General features: G+C 36.4%; 3 protein-coding genes across 5 annotated transcripts; 2 read left to right on the forward strand and 1 right to left on the reverse strand.

The window, feature by feature from the left end:
• Window positions 1–1,446: 1,446 nt before the first annotated feature.
• On the forward strand, window positions 1,447–5,298 carry LOC140829394 (probable leucine-rich repeat receptor-like protein kinase At1g68400). The gene is made up of 3 exons (XM_073192590.1): window positions 1,447–2,513; window positions 3,201–3,584; window positions 3,947–5,298. The coding sequence occupies exons 1-3, from the start codon at window positions 1,610–1,612 to the stop codon at window positions 4,555–4,557; spliced, it is 1,899 nt and encodes a 632-aa protein (XP_073048691.1). The 5' UTR covers window positions 1,447–1,609; the 3' UTR covers window positions 4,558–5,298.
• LOC140829393 (chloride channel protein CLC-e) lies at window positions 3,541–11,558 on the reverse strand. 3 transcript variants are annotated; one of them, XM_073192589.1, is made up of 8 exons: window positions 11,011–11,558; window positions 10,525–10,915; window positions 9,307–9,507; window positions 8,203–8,669; window positions 6,330–6,881; window positions 5,823–6,028; window positions 5,430–5,524; window positions 3,541–3,577 (listed from the first exon to the last, which is right to left on the reverse strand). In XM_073192589.1, exons 1-7 carry the CDS (start codon window positions 11,524–11,526, stop codon window positions 5,476–5,478), a joined length of 2,382 nt encoding a protein of 793 aa, XP_073048690.1. In that variant the 5' UTR covers window positions 11,527–11,558; the 3' UTR covers window positions 3,541–3,577; window positions 5,430–5,475. The 3 variants fall into 3 exon arrangements, with proteins under 3 accessions (XP_073048690.1, XP_073048689.1, XP_073048688.1); XM_073192588.1 differs by lacking the exon at window positions 3,541–3,577 and adding an exon at window positions 5,178–5,297; XM_073192587.1 differs by lacking the exon at window positions 3,541–3,577 and having other exon boundaries at window positions 5,272–5,524; window positions 11,011–11,557.
• Window positions 11,559–13,719: 2,161 nt separating this feature from the next.
• Window positions 13,720–15,294, forward strand: LOC140830345 (uncharacterized). The gene is made up of 4 exons (XM_073193615.1): window positions 13,720–13,741; window positions 14,165–14,659; window positions 14,759–14,916; window positions 15,022–15,294. Exons 1-4 carry the CDS (start codon window positions 13,720–13,722, stop codon window positions 15,277–15,279), a joined length of 933 nt encoding a protein of 310 aa, XP_073049716.1. The 3' UTR covers window positions 15,280–15,294.
• Window positions 15,295–15,350: the final 56 nt, after the last annotated feature.

The following is a 15,350-nucleotide window of genomic DNA, read 5'->3' on the forward strand; positions in this document are numbered from 1 at the left end:
TATATACGTGCTAGTTAAAAGAGGACTAGCTAGCTTAAATTAAATAATCAAGTGAGAATTCCGACCAATCAAATCATCATCGGAGTCATTAAGTATTCTAGGGAATTTATTTATTCCACATCAGCAACTACTTAACCAAACTACGGTTCGAGTATACATAAATACATAAAAAAATTAATTCTCCTAAATATTTTTAATTATCCTTAAAATTAAGGAAATACTTCCATTAAATGGTTAAAAAAAAGAGTGATACGGTTTCACGAGTCTTTATCTGTGAGACGAGTAACGATATTCAGAATAAAAAGTAATATTCTTAGCATAAAAAATAATATTTTTTCATGGACGACCCAAATAAGAGATCTGTCTCATAAAATACGACCCGTGAGACCGTATCACACAAGTTTTTGCCAAAAAATATATTCAACTACTCGAGCAATGCAGTTTAACATTTTATGCAAAATACAAACTCTGATCTGGCATGAAGATGAACTAGCATGTTTAGATATAAAAATTGTTTTACAAATGCTCGAATGTACTTCTTGATTTCATTTTTCCCCCTGGAAAATTATAGCCAAGAATTGCATAGAAAAGCTATAAACATAGAGCTGTTGTTACTCGTAGCTAACTCAATAATTTCTTTTAATTGCCCGCATGGGCTTAGCTCAATTGGTCAACATCAATGAATCTTGGAGCAATGACCAGAGATCGAGTCTCGCAAGCGGCAGTGTGGGAGTTTAATTCCCTCCAATGAGGGGGAGCTCCTTATGCACGGCGTAGCATAAGGTCTAGCTACTGCTCGTTGGCTGAGTCACCATGATTTACTTCCTCTCACATTTCTGTCAGATCGGGGGTGAAGGGCGCTTAAAGTGAGCGATTTCACCTTTTGGAGTAATAATTTCTTTTAATTCATCCAAATATGTAATGTAATGTAATGTTCGTTTTATATTTTATTTGAAAAAGCACTTTTTTTTTAAAAGCCCACTTAGTAAATTACAACTTTTCAAACTGTATAATCCAAAATCAATGCTTCAAATCAAACCCTCTATATATATATATATATATATATATATATATATATATATATATATATATATATATATATATATATAGACACACTCCAACCAACACCCTAACCACCCCGAGAATTTCCCCATTTTGTTATTAAATTATAAGCTGCCCACAGCATTGCATTTTTTATTGCATAATTCATTCTTTACATATAAACTATGAAATATTATGTACAATGGGCAATTATATACGTACTTCTTAAAATAGTTTGTGTATTTCTTTTAAAAAAATTATGTTGAGTCTGCATTCATACATATACGTATGCATATATCGATATACCGTACACGTACTCGCACACACACGTGTGTGTGTGAGTGTGTGTGAAAACACAAACGTGCACACCTCAACATATATCATGAGAGAAAAATTGAAGACTTTGGTGTGTCCGCTTTCCAGAGTAGAAATTGGAATCATTGCCAACTATTTCACATAGCCTGTTTCGTCAAACTAAATTGTAGTAATAACAATACAATAAAGAAGACAGAGGGATCGGAAGATGTAATGCAACGACCTTTATTTCTTGAAGAAGATCCCGTCCAGTATGTTACCTGTTCGTAATGATCACACATCATCAGCAGCAGCTCGGGTTAGCGTATATTTCTTATTCGTTTCGATCTTAGCATCATCATCAGGCGCTCTTGCGATCCAAGACTTCTTTCCGGAAGAGCGGGATGCATTGATTCAACTGAGAGATATTGTGTACTCGAGTTTTTTCAATCTGCATCGGAATTGGACTGGACCTCCATGTGATAAGAACAATAGTAGCAGATGGGCTGGAGTCGGATGCTCCGATTGGCATGTCACGCATTTGGTTCTTGAAGGGATAAACTTGACAGGTTCCCTTCACCCGACGACATTGTTACAGAATCTGACTTTCTTGACCAAACTCAGCTTCAGAAACAATAGCCTGAATGGCCCTCTTCCGAATCTCACAAATCTAGTGCACTTGGAGCACGTTTTACTATCTAGAAATCGGTTTTCGGGATCTATACCGTCCGGATATATCGACCTACCTGATTTAATAGGATTGGAGCTTCAAGAAAATGAGCTTTCGGGTTTGATTCCTCCTTTTGATCAGCAATCTTTAGTGGCTTTCAATGTCTCCCACAATCATCTACAAGGAAAAGTTCCTGAAACTCCTGTTCTGCGGAGATTTACGAAGAGTTCATTTGATAATAATTCTGGGTTGTGTGGGGGAGGAGTGATAATTGGGTTAAACCCTTGTCCTAATCCAATTCCTTTTGCTCCCGCGCCTGTTCCTGAGGCTCCATGGCCTCCATCGGAAGGCAAAAATGGCGGTCGCGGCCTCAAATTATGGAGCATCGTGGTGATTGTGGCGGCGGCAGCACTTGTTCCTTTATGCATGGGACTGATTTTCCTATGTTATTGCAGCAGGAAGACTGCTCAAGGAAGAAGAACAAGACACGAGCAACAGCAGCCTCAAGGTCTCTTTCTGTCTCTTATTTAAACTGATGAAATTTAGATATCTCTCTGTGTGTGTGTGCGCGTGTATTTTTAAAAAATTATACGTAGTTCATCAATTATGATATACGTTTCTTTTGGAAAGTAATTATTATAAACTTTTCTAGTCATGTCATTTTTGGTAGCTATAAAGAGAGACCTTCTAAAGATGAACAAAAATTAATTTTGAAGACGAGTAAAAGTTATTTGAAAAGAAAAATTGTAAAAAGTAACGCGTCTTTGATTTGAAACTTTCGAATTATCTTTGGTGCATCATGTTCTTACACCATAACATAAAAAAGAAGCAAGTTAGAAGACGTGTATTTCACATGATGTTGACTTTTTAAAAACGCTTTGCATGTAATGTAAATTGAATGATTTTAAATATAATGGAAAATTAAATGATTCAATGTTATTACAGAATTTTATTTCAATTTGGTGTTTAAATAATAGTTTTTTTACAGTAAGCATAATAAGGATAATAGTAATATGATATTTGGAAATATATGAAGTCAGAACATGATAATGATTTCATTCAACCGTGCAAAAAGAGTGACGCAATAGATTTTCTTTAGACAGAAAAGGAAATACAGACTGGGAAGTTCAAAAATTAGCAGTGCCTAATTCAATCTCCTGATTAATATTAACCTGTATATTCATACAACCTGCAGACCTTGGGGAGAGCTCAAATAAAGGAAGGCCTTGGCCCGAGTTCACAGAAGAACCAGAAAGCACACACATGGAATTAAATTTCTTTAATAAACCCCTACTGTTTGACTTGGATGAGTTGTTGTGCGGCGCAGCTCAAGTTATCGGAAGACCCCGGAAGATGGGAACCACTTACAAGGTTATTTTGGAATGTGGCTTGATCGTGGCTGTGAAGAGACTCAAAATAGGGCCACTGAGCAAGAAAGAATTCTCGCAACAGATGCATTTGCTGGGGAATGTGAAACACGAAAACCTGGTCGAGATTATCGCGTTTCACTACTCGAAAGAGGAGAAATTGATTGTTTATGAGTTCGTTCCTGATGGCAACTTGTTCGGCCTTCTTCACGGTTAGTGATAATCATGATGTTTCATTGCGAAGTAGTATGGAGATGTACAAGATTTGCATTCATGGTGTTGGTGGTCTGACCATCATTTCAGTCACATTGCAATGTCGCAAAACTGAAGTGATGGTATATTAATATTTATATTTTGCAGCATATTAAGTACATGCACAACGGTGGCATGTGACCAAAGCAACTATGCTACATTCTTCGGACCGCCATCGGCGCATCACTATAGTTCCTTAACCATCGAGCTTGATCCATGCACATAGATGGATCAACAGCTCCACCATCATTATTTACTTATTTTGACGCCTAGCTTGCTACTTATTCTGACTGGATATATTTTGTTAAAAATATAACCGCAGAGAACAGAGGAGTTGGAAGAATGCCCTTGGATTGGAATGCCAGATTATCCATAATCAAAGATATAGCAGAGGCTCTAGAGTTCCTCCATCAATGCTTGGATTCGCGGAGGGTGATACATGGAAACCTTAAGTCTTCTAATGTTCTCATCCAACGGTTAGACGATGGCAAATTTCTAATAAAGCTAACAGATTACGGATTCTTACCTCTAGCCACACCCCAGAAGCTGGCAGTGGGAAAAACCCCTGAATTGTTATCGGGAAAGAAGCCGACTAACAAGGCAGATGTATACTGCTTTGGTATTCTTCTATTAGAAGTCGTAACGGGAAAAGTTCCACACCCTTTAACAGGATCAGATAGCAGCAGTAGTGCTGGTAGTGATCAGGGTCAAGGTGATACTACTGATCTATCGAGTTGGGTTAGAGCAGCTGTAAACAACGATTGGTCCACAGATATTTTGGATGTGGACATACTAGGGGAAAAGGAAGGATATGATGAAATGCTAAAGCTCACGAATATAGCTCTAGAGTGCACAGATATGGTGCCAGAAAGGAGGCCTGGGATGAGCCAGGTCTCCAGTAGGATACGAGACATGCTTCACCACATGAACTAGTTAAGATTTGTAATTTTGTATCCATTGGCTACTAATCGAGTCATACTGGACAAAATCTATTTACAGATGTAAATATTTCGTTCTAACGAGGAAATTAAGTCACACTAGTCCACTCCTTTGACACATAAAAATAATTCCCAACATTAGAACATCTACGGCTGAAATTAAACCTAGCAGTACGCTTTCTGTTATTATTGTTCGAATTTAAATGAGAGTCATTTGTTCAGTTTCGAGCACAATTACAGATGACAAAAGACACTCGAACCATTTTGCTAACAGAACTCCTGCTTATGCTTATTTTGGAATTTGTTTGTTTGTACTCTATGTTCTTAAACAACATCTGTGTCAGGCGTTTAAACTTGGATGTTGTAAAAAACATTACATGTGGGAAATGAAACAAAAATGCTGCTAAAAATACGGAAAATCAGCCATTCCAGTCTAAGTCCATGCTGAAGACATCATCATCAGGTATATATTCATTTCTGCTGACAGATCTTTTAAGTTTGAAACTCAGGAGAATATGAAGAAGTACCGAGGTAACTATATATATATTGGGATGATCATTATTTACCTGTTATCCGACCGATTTGAGCATAACATCTCATTTTGATACATTTATAAATAACAGTAACTCTATTAATCACATTAGCTTTTTAACTTGATATGTTTCCTGCTAACAGCTTTAGATGTTGCAACCTATGCATAGGCTTGTAGTACAGTCCTAATGTCACTTGGGTATCCTAATAATTATCAAGTACAAATCAAGAAAGAATTAGTGATACATACTTCTCCCGCAATTTTCACTTTTCACAAATATGTAAATCATACATAAATTTTAAGATAATGCTGCAACTAGTAGAAATTTTACTTACCATAAAAATCTATAAATTGTCTTTGCAAGACTGAATGAAAAGTTCCTCAATTTTTCATTTTCTCCCAGCTGAGAGCCTCCTGGATTGTAAAGGCTCTGTGTCCAAAAAAGGTAACACACGTGAAAAACTGCAAAGATTTCTTCACCATATACATACCGAACATGTTCAACTTGGAGACCAAAATAAACTAATCATAGAATTATCAAATATTCAATCAGTCCATCGATAAGTATTCAAATCAATTCCATAATACTAAAATATTTCACACCATTTTCTGATAATTTTTTTGACCTTTATAACTCAGGTCAACATTGAAACTGATGCATCACGTAACTTCATAGATACTATATTTCCAAAATTATGTTATGCTTGTGTATGATAATGCTATTATACCTCTTGGCAAGATCAATGGACACTCTGTCTAAAAGGCCAACAGGACAACCTCCAGAATCCACATGCTCCATGATAACTGGTATTTGGCTTAATTTATGTTTATTCATAAGAGTTAGAGCAGCAAGGAGGCTTGTGTTTGGGGTTACTGTCCATGTTACACGACACCTTTCAGCATAGGAGGAACACAGTTTCGATACTCTAAGTACCTGCATTCAAAATTTCCAAACATCAATTCTATTTGTTTGAAAAAAAAACTATTCCTATTTTTCGGTGTCATCAAAGGATATTATAATTTTGAGTGAATATTTGTGTTTTTATACAAGATGGTCGCGTCTCTATATATGCAAAGAAGGCAGCTCCATTAGCTATCCAAGAGAGGATGTACTCTGCGACAGAAATGAGGAAAATACTGTAGATGTGGCACAAGACTCGAAATGTCACACGTGCTAACTGAAAGATTGAAAAAAAAGTGACATGTCATATTATTGTTTGCATTACAAGTGCTACCTGAGGTTTCTCGCTTTTTATCTTTGATGATTCAATGAACTGCTGTATATCACTGAGAGTGATCTGACCAATAAGCTGAGTTTTGTCATCCACTATTACTGCACAGGATTGCTTCTTTTCCAGCATGAGATACACCACTTCTGTTAGAGAAGAGCTCATCAGTACTGTGACATACTGTATTCTCATTGCCTCTGAAACCAGAATTTCATTTGCCAAGTCGTCATCATTATCATCATTAAGGCAAAGTGAACTCTCAAGTTCACAAATACTACTTCCATTTGATTTATCCAAATAAGAGGAAGAAGCAGAGTTCTGAACACTTGTGACATCAGAATATTCTTCTGGTGCAGCTGCTCCAACCTCTGTATCTTTCGGTTCTCTTGTATTATCAATGGTGCTTTTCCTTGTTGATAGGGCTTTTGTCCAGGAAGACAGACCCACAGCTCCCAAAAGTGGAAGAACTATTCTATAATCCTGTGTTAATTCAAAGAGAAGCAAAACTGCGGTAAGAGGTACCTCGCATACCCCAGCTAGAGTAGCGGCCATGCCAACCTGTGTTAAAAAAACATTCAAAATCCAAATACTACTCCTGAAGATACAAAAAATTTACAGAACGTGACTTGACATCATCGTGCAGTGCAATGATTCCTCATGCAAAAAGATTTGTGTTGATATAGAAAAAATTAAGGATTTTCATTTCCGAAAATTTCCAATTGTTCAACTGAACTTCATTTTCATTGCAGGGTTTGCAAGTTGAGTGTCAAGAGAAAAATTTCTGACTGTAAGCAAACCATCACTTTCCTTCCTAAACAAAGATGAATAAGGCCATGGATAAACAAACAAAAAAAGAAAGATGAAATTTTATAATCTTCGAGGAACTTGGAACACTTCAATATCAACCTAGAATTGGATTTTTTTTTTTTATAAACGTCAAATACTGAATGTAACGACCATGGGCATTAGGCTGACCTAACATGACCTTTAGCCCATTTTCATGCACCATTATTGGTCATGTGCCATAGGTTGGTCCAGCATGGACCACTCTCAATTGGTACCAACACTACACTCTAGGAATCTAGGTACTAAAGCATTGAGGTCTTGTGTACGAGTGTAAAGGAGGTGAATGAAAACATTTTCATAGGGTGAGATAATCTATGAATGATGGTGCATGTAGCTCATGCTGGACCAACTTACAGCTCATGATCAGCAGTGATGCATGGGTATGGGCTGAGGCTCATGTTATTTTTTTTTTGTAACGACCATGGGCCGTAGCTTGGCCTAACATGAGCCTCAGCCCATATCCATGCACCACTACTGGTCATGGACCGTAGCCTTTTTTTAATGACTATGGCCGTAGGCTGACCCAACATGAGCCTCAGCTCATACCTATGCACCACTACTTGTCATGATCCGTAGGTTAGTCTAGCATGGGACGTAACCCATGCACATACACCATCACTCATAGAATATCCCACCTCTGGAAACTAGTTTCTTTCGCCTCCCCCAACACTCGAACCCAAGACCTCCTGCCTTAATACCTAGATTCCTAGAGTGTTGATACCAACGGTGAATGGGCATGGGTTACGGCTCATGTTGGACGAACCTACTGGCCCATGACTAGTAGTGGTGGGTTGAAACTCATTTTGGGTCAACCTACGGCCATGGTCGTTACATTGAATGTTCTAGTCCAGGGAAGGGACGGCGTACTCTGGGGCCTGGAGCGTATATTGCTATGTTAATCATGAAGAAAGAGTAAACCAATAGGTAACTATGCAGGTACTATAAGAAACTTAAAAATTAAAAATGTCTATGGAACTCAAAAAATAAAGAGTAACGAGATATCCATTATGCAATTCAAGAAATTTATATATACCAGACCGTATGCTTGAGGGGAAGCAACTTCCAAGATTGATAGGTGAAAGATTTCATTTGACACTGAAAACAGATAACCAACAGCTTTCCCATAAGCCATTCCTGCAGCAGCACCAATAAATAAAGATGGGGCATAGTAACCTCCCACTAATCCACAAGCTCTACACAAAGAAGTTGCTACTATTTTGACTAACACCACCTGAAGCAACAGACCAGCAGAGAGACCCCCCACAAATGGGCGAGATTCCAATAAAAGGTCTACATTCTGAAATCCCCAGTATAGAATCTCAGGATATGCCAACGCCATAAGCCCAACGGCCAAGCCACCAAGTATGGGGAACGCTGCTTTTGGTATCCCGACATCTCTTTTAATTTCATCACATAAAACCATCATAAATGATGTGGACTTCGATAAGGCAATTGAAACCAAGCCACATAGCACCCCCAGCAACAAATAAAGCGGCAGTTCTGAACTGACAAGAGAACATTTTAAAGATTAAACCTTAAATTCCTCAAATAAGATCTCATGAATTGTTCCTTGTACAATAATTTGACAGTAGAGTGTAATAAGAATGCGGATAATGATACATATGAAATGAAATGACATCAGATATCGTGAATAAATCAGATGAATTCATCATCACATCATCATTAATATTTCAAAGCTTGGTGATTCAATCTATAAGATTGCTGCTGAAGAAGGGCAGTTCAGCTGGGTTCCAGAGCCTGTAATGGCTTTTCAGGCACTGAAGGAGGCGATGAGTTCTACTATGGTTCTAAAATTGTTTCATGAATCATATCTCCAAGTGCAACGGACGTGCGCTCAGCAGTACTAAAGAAGCGCTAAAAATGTGCCAAATAATCACTGTTTAATACGTCAGAGTCCATGTACAACACATTAAGCCTCTACATAATTCGTGACTAGTGAAGAATCAATAGCATGAGATAAAAAATAAAGAAAAAAAGAATTTAAACAGTTACCACTTGGAGAACGAAAGTCATAGACTGGAACGGCAAACACATTAAGCCTCTACATAATTCGTGACTAGTGAAGAATCAATAGCATGAGATAAAAAATAAAGAAAAAAAGAATTTAAACAGTTACCACTTGGAGAACGAAAGTCATAGACTGGAACGGCAAAAGCTGGCTCAGAGCCCAATCCAACTTCTGATATGACAGAAGCTATTACAGCACTCAGAATCACCATTGATGTTGTATTCGTTATGGATAAGGATGATTCCGAGGGTGATGGCCACAAAACCGACTCCACAGCAAAAAAGCAACCCGCAACAGCAGCGTTGAATCCTTAATGTAGCAAAAAAAGGAAAATTTCAAAGTGACACTAAATTTTGTTGAGGTTATCATCTGACTTATATAGACCTCAATGAGTCATAGAAGGTCTATGAGTCATAGAATGTTATGCGAGCTCTTGAGATTAAGTCAGATAGAGATTTAGCAAAGATTTCCATAATGAGGAATTGAAAAATGAGAACAGAATGAGACATAGATGACCAGTATCATCTTATTATGAATGCATTTTCTCCTTATATTCGTATGTGGAGAATATGAAACATTGAACTCATAACAATTCACGTAAGGCCAAACAACTTTTCCATTAGCAGCCGAGCAACAATACCTTATGTTTTTGGATTATCAACCAATGATGGTAACAGAATAAATGTACCGTGAGACATCTACAGAGGAAAGAACAATTTTAGGTACATCAAGAAACTATGTTTAGCAGATTTACCCTATATAGTCCTGCAAATAAGATACTTTTATTTTTTGACGATTTTCTCAGTCAATTCTACAAGGAGATGCTTTGAAATATGACCGTTTTTAAGATTACTTTATATATAAAAAAACATTCCAAAAGTAAGGTTATATCTCAAATGTCTAGTCCTAGAAGTTGAGACTTGTGAGCGTGAAAATTATCCTCAAATTTTGTGGTTTTAAATTTTTAGTTGTCTGTTTCTTATAAATTCGACTCTATATGCTGCATAAATTTTACAAATTAAACGAAAAGAACAGGTTTTTTTTTTCCGCACAATCAGCTTTACAAGATTTAATGATTAATAAGAACAACAGACAAATTCCAACAACTTAAAAAAGAGCCCTTAGTCATAATTCTTCTACATTACTGCTCGTTACCATCTTAGACAATTCATTTCCAGTGTCAGCTACTCGTCCATCATAAGTTTACAGACATGTATTCAGAAATTTGGTTCAGACACATAATAAATTAAAGATCAGTTGTCTAGTAATACGGCATAAGGAATATATTAAGGACATGATAATTTGTATAACATGATTATGACAAACCAGAGGAAAGTCCTGCAGCTGACCCTGCAGCCCTGAGTGACAGCTTTCTTTGACCACCTCTATCAACAAGACTGCCCACTCCTTTGGCAACGGAGACACCTATTTCAACACTTGGTCCTTCTGGTCCCAATGAGTTCCCTGTTCCTAATGTGACACAAGCAGCCACGGTATTCAGAATTGGCTTTAGTGCGGATCTTAAGTTCGATACGACAGATCCACGAGTTGAATTATCTATAGCAGCTTGAATCATTTTCAACACACTGACAACCAGTCCTCCAAAAGCTGGGACAAAGATTACGCGTGCCCATTTTGCTTCAAGAGGTTCCTCTCTCAACCACGAAGCACCTTGATTTGGAATTCCATCCCAGCACAAGTCACGTATTTCATGCACCTGATAGGTCATAATTTTCAGTTAGAATTAAAAGTTAGGGACTTAAGTGCCACGAAACTGATAAAAAAAATTGGCAGATGAAATTTGGTTTGTACCGCGTAGTTGAAGAGGACAACAGTAATTCCAGTGAAAAGACCTACAAAGCAAGCGGATAAAATAGAGGAATCGCCACCGAATTGAAATCTCCACGGTTGATCATTATTGCCATCGCAATCCTCATCAGGTCCAGGGACCAATACAGCTTCCTGATAAGAAACAACTTCTGCAGCCATGGATGATTGATCGTCATTAAACAACTCCAGCTTCTTCTCTTCCTCCAATTCCTCTTCATACCGAGCTATTCGGGGGCGAATGCAACGAATAAGGCGTCGAGGAATGGCAGTGGATGACGATGAGCAATAAAATCCATATAAAGAGTCTCGGCGTTGGTATGCTAACAAAGAAGAGCTACTTATCAGACATAGCGATTGGCGGCGGCGGTCGCGACAACCGTGTCTAACGGCGGAGGAAGATGGTGGTGGTGGCGATCCACTATCATCATAATTACCGGCATTAGCAACAGCAGGAGTAGCTGTGGCAAAGTTAGATGATACAGCTAGCGCAATATTCATTTGCAGCACACCACACACTCTCTTTCTCCACCCAATCATAAATAATCTAACTTCCACGTCACTTTCTTCTTATCCATTCATTTTAAACAAAATATAGATAAAAAAAAATATTATTATATTTGAATTTATTAAATAATTTCTTTTTATTAGATTATTTTCCTAGTAACAAACAACACAAACAATTTAAGTCAAAAATGTTTTAACTAGACGTTTCGATATCATATATATCCATATTAATAATAATATTTTTGATATATAAAAATGATTTTTTCATAAGTTGAGTCTGGTTGAACATCTATTTCATAAAATTAATTTGTAATATCGTCTCAGAAAATTTTTTGTATACGAATAAATACTCTAGATTTCATCACCACCGGTTGACTGAATAGACAATAATTTAATTTTCTATAAGCTAATATTATATGGATATATAATTAGAATCATTTATTGGGTTTATTTCATATTCCAACATTAGATTACTCAATATTAAAATAAATTTTTTGTTTAATTTAGAATTGCGTAATGAAAACCACAATTTTATAAAGATTGTTTTTCAAGATTTCTTGGCGTATAAACTTAGATTTTATCATTTCAAATAAATTGACAAGTGTTAATAATTAACTCGATACTAAATATATATTATTCTGCCAGCTATATAATTTCATATATATATATATATATATATATATATATATATATATATATATATAAAATTGAAATGGGCTGATATTTTCTGACAACGGACAAGGTTGACATGTGTCATTCGGTCTCAACAGCAATATATAGCCAGCCACCAACCCAAACCCTACAGCCAGCTTTCTACCATGCAAAGAACAGCCCCCATTCAAGATTTGAATAACACAAAACGCAGAGAAAATTCGTGGCGCTGATCTTTTTGGTGAGCCCAGATTCTCAAGCAACTGGCCGGTTTTTTATTTTTCTGATTTGGACCTCAATCTTTTCTTTAGACTTGAGGGATCGACCAGTGAATATAGCGCACGATGAACACTGAAACAGGCGTCTACAAGCTCTTCTTATCCAAAAGTGGTGGAACTGAGATGGTTGTTTTCTCCCATTTTCTAGATCCTTTTATTTATTTATTTATTTTTTTTTCTAATATTATTTGGTTGATTGAGAGAACTTATAATTGAATCTTTTTAATTCATTTAGCATTTACCCGGATGAATTAAACGATGAAATATTAGATCGATAGGGATTAAAAATGTACAATCTTATCATTCGAGGATTTTGTGGGTGGTATGATGCAACTATTCGGGAACATTAGCTACGGCCACATGCAACGTGAAAAACAAATTGCGAACTAATGATAGCCAAGGTTTTCAAAGCGATCTCAATAACCATCGTCATAAACCTTCACTAAGATTGCCGTGGAATTTTTTTTAAAAAAAACAGTCGCTAATTTGCAACAGAAAAGGAGGATGAATGGCTATGATATTTTTTGCGACGGTTTTTTTTTTTTAAATTCCATTGGCTATGCTATTTTTGTAACGGTTTTTGGGCAAACATAGCTATTTTTGCGACGGTTTTTGTGTAACTATATTTTAATTTAGCGACGGTTTTCATTAAACCGTCGTTGAAGTCATTCCTGATTTGTTAAAACTTACGCTACATTATTAGCGATGGTTTTTCAAAAACAGTTGTTAAAATTACAGGGTGTAATTACATTAAAAGTCAAGAGTAACTTTATTTATAAATATTTTCGTATAAAATGTAACAACATTGGAATAATTTCTTTCCATGAAATGATATATTTACATTTTTATTTTCATTATAAGAGTATTTTTGGGGAAGAAATTTGGCATATTTTTTGGACCAAAATTGGTAGTTATTATAGTAGTCTCATACTTAAAAGAATAAGAATATAGATAATTGATGAAACATATATACGTGCTTGCTGCGATATATATCGATGGTTTAACCTTAAAATAAGATCTGGTTTAATTTGATTTATTTCATCGCTTTGATTTGCATAAAGAAATAATGTTACAGCATTAGTATATGTAGCTTCTTAATTGTTCATCATGATTAATTTATGATCTTTTGTGTAAATGGATTAATTAATTTCTTGCATTGGATAAATTCTCATTTTCTAGTAATATGTTTAGAGTGAGTTTATCACTCGCCCCCTCGGGAAATATATAGCAACACAGGTAAACTAATTATTTTGCATCTATGTACCATAAACTGTATGAAGGTATATTATGTGGCTTGGTGGTTATGAACTAAAACGACGCGACGAAACTAATGGAAACAAATTAATGCATGCCTACTGTGTTAATATCCAAATGTTGTAAAACCAATTGAACTTGTTCAAAAAGATTGGAGAATATATATAGTAGTACTTAGACAGCAAATATTGTACAAAACAATTGCAGTTAGTTCTTGCCTATTTCCAAAAATAAAATGGAAGTCACCAAAAACTAGTTACTGTACCACAAGTAGTTCACTAATGCTGGCAATGTTTTCTTGTGAAAAAGTATAGAACTATAATGTGAGCCAAAATAAAAAATACCTGAAACTTGTATGTTTAATTTGCATGTATTTTAAATCACAGTGAATTTTTCTTTTTCAATATTGATCTAGCAAAGTGGCTAATTTAAGTTTTGTCATGTGATAGTTAATTCCATTATCCTTCATGCATTGGATTGGAGGATCTATTGGCCAAAGAAGATATTCTTTCGAGACCGATACCTCAACTTGTGGCTTGTAAAGACAGCACAAGTTGGAGAGAAATGGTATTTCAAAAATGGTTGGGAAAAGTTTGTTAAGGATAACAAGATCATGCGTGGTTATAGTTTGGTATTAGACTATTATGAAGAAGATTTGTTCGACATCAAAGTGCTAGGGCCAAATGGACGCCAAACCAAAGGAGCTGGCGCTTTTGTGTCATTGGATTTTGATGACGAGACAGAAGATGAGGAGGATGATCGTGAGGAGGTGCATCGTGCATTAAAGAGACAAGAAGATTTATCTGAAGAGAGCAAAGATGACGATGATCGTGCGTCGAAGAGACAAGAAGATTTATCTAAAGAAAGCGAGGGTGAAGATGATGAAACAGAAGATGCTGATTACTTGCCTAATCAAGAAATAGAAGTGGAGCAAGTTAAAAAAGGCAAGTTCTACCTCTCTCATTTCTTGAAGAATTTGGCCTGGTTTTTTTGAGTTTCTTACAATGTTAAACATCTTTACAATGCTTCTACTTTATATATAGCTGCAGTCGGTAGCGCTAAAAGGAAAAGGAAAAGCATAATTCCGACACCCTTATATCCGAAATACAGTGGTATTGAGATATTTGAGAAGGGATTGGCTAAACAACCAGCCAATCCTCATTTTGTTGTCCAAGTTCGAGCAAAACGAACTAATGATTTGGTAAGTTTGACGCAACGAATATGACAAATCACAACATTATATATGAATACAATGTCATTAATATATAACTTACTCATATATTCTTACATATGGGATTATTGGCAGTTTATCCCTTTACCCTTGGTGGAGGAATACAAACTTGATCTACCAAAACCAAAGATGCTACTGGTCGATCCGCATGGGAGAGAGTTTCATGCCAATTACAGAAGATGGTCTGATGGCCGGATACGGTACACTAGGGAGTGGAAATTCCTTCTCCGCGAGAACAACATTGTAGTGGGAGATACTTGCATCTGCGAGTTCATGGAAGGAGAAAAGGGCCTTTACCTAAAGGTGAGTTTCATTCGTAACAGTACTGCCTGAAACTTGTTAATCCTGTTTGATTTAGAATCCGAGCGAGACTCAGTACGCTTTTGAAACTCTCTTGATTCAAT

Source organism: Primulina eburnea, chromosome 4 (assembly GCF_022965805.1).
Source record: "Primulina eburnea isolate SZY01 chromosome 4, ASM2296580v1, whole genome shotgun sequence".
In the NCBI taxonomy this organism is placed as follows: domain Eukaryota; kingdom Viridiplantae; phylum Streptophyta; class Magnoliopsida; order Lamiales; family Gesneriaceae; genus Primulina; species Primulina eburnea.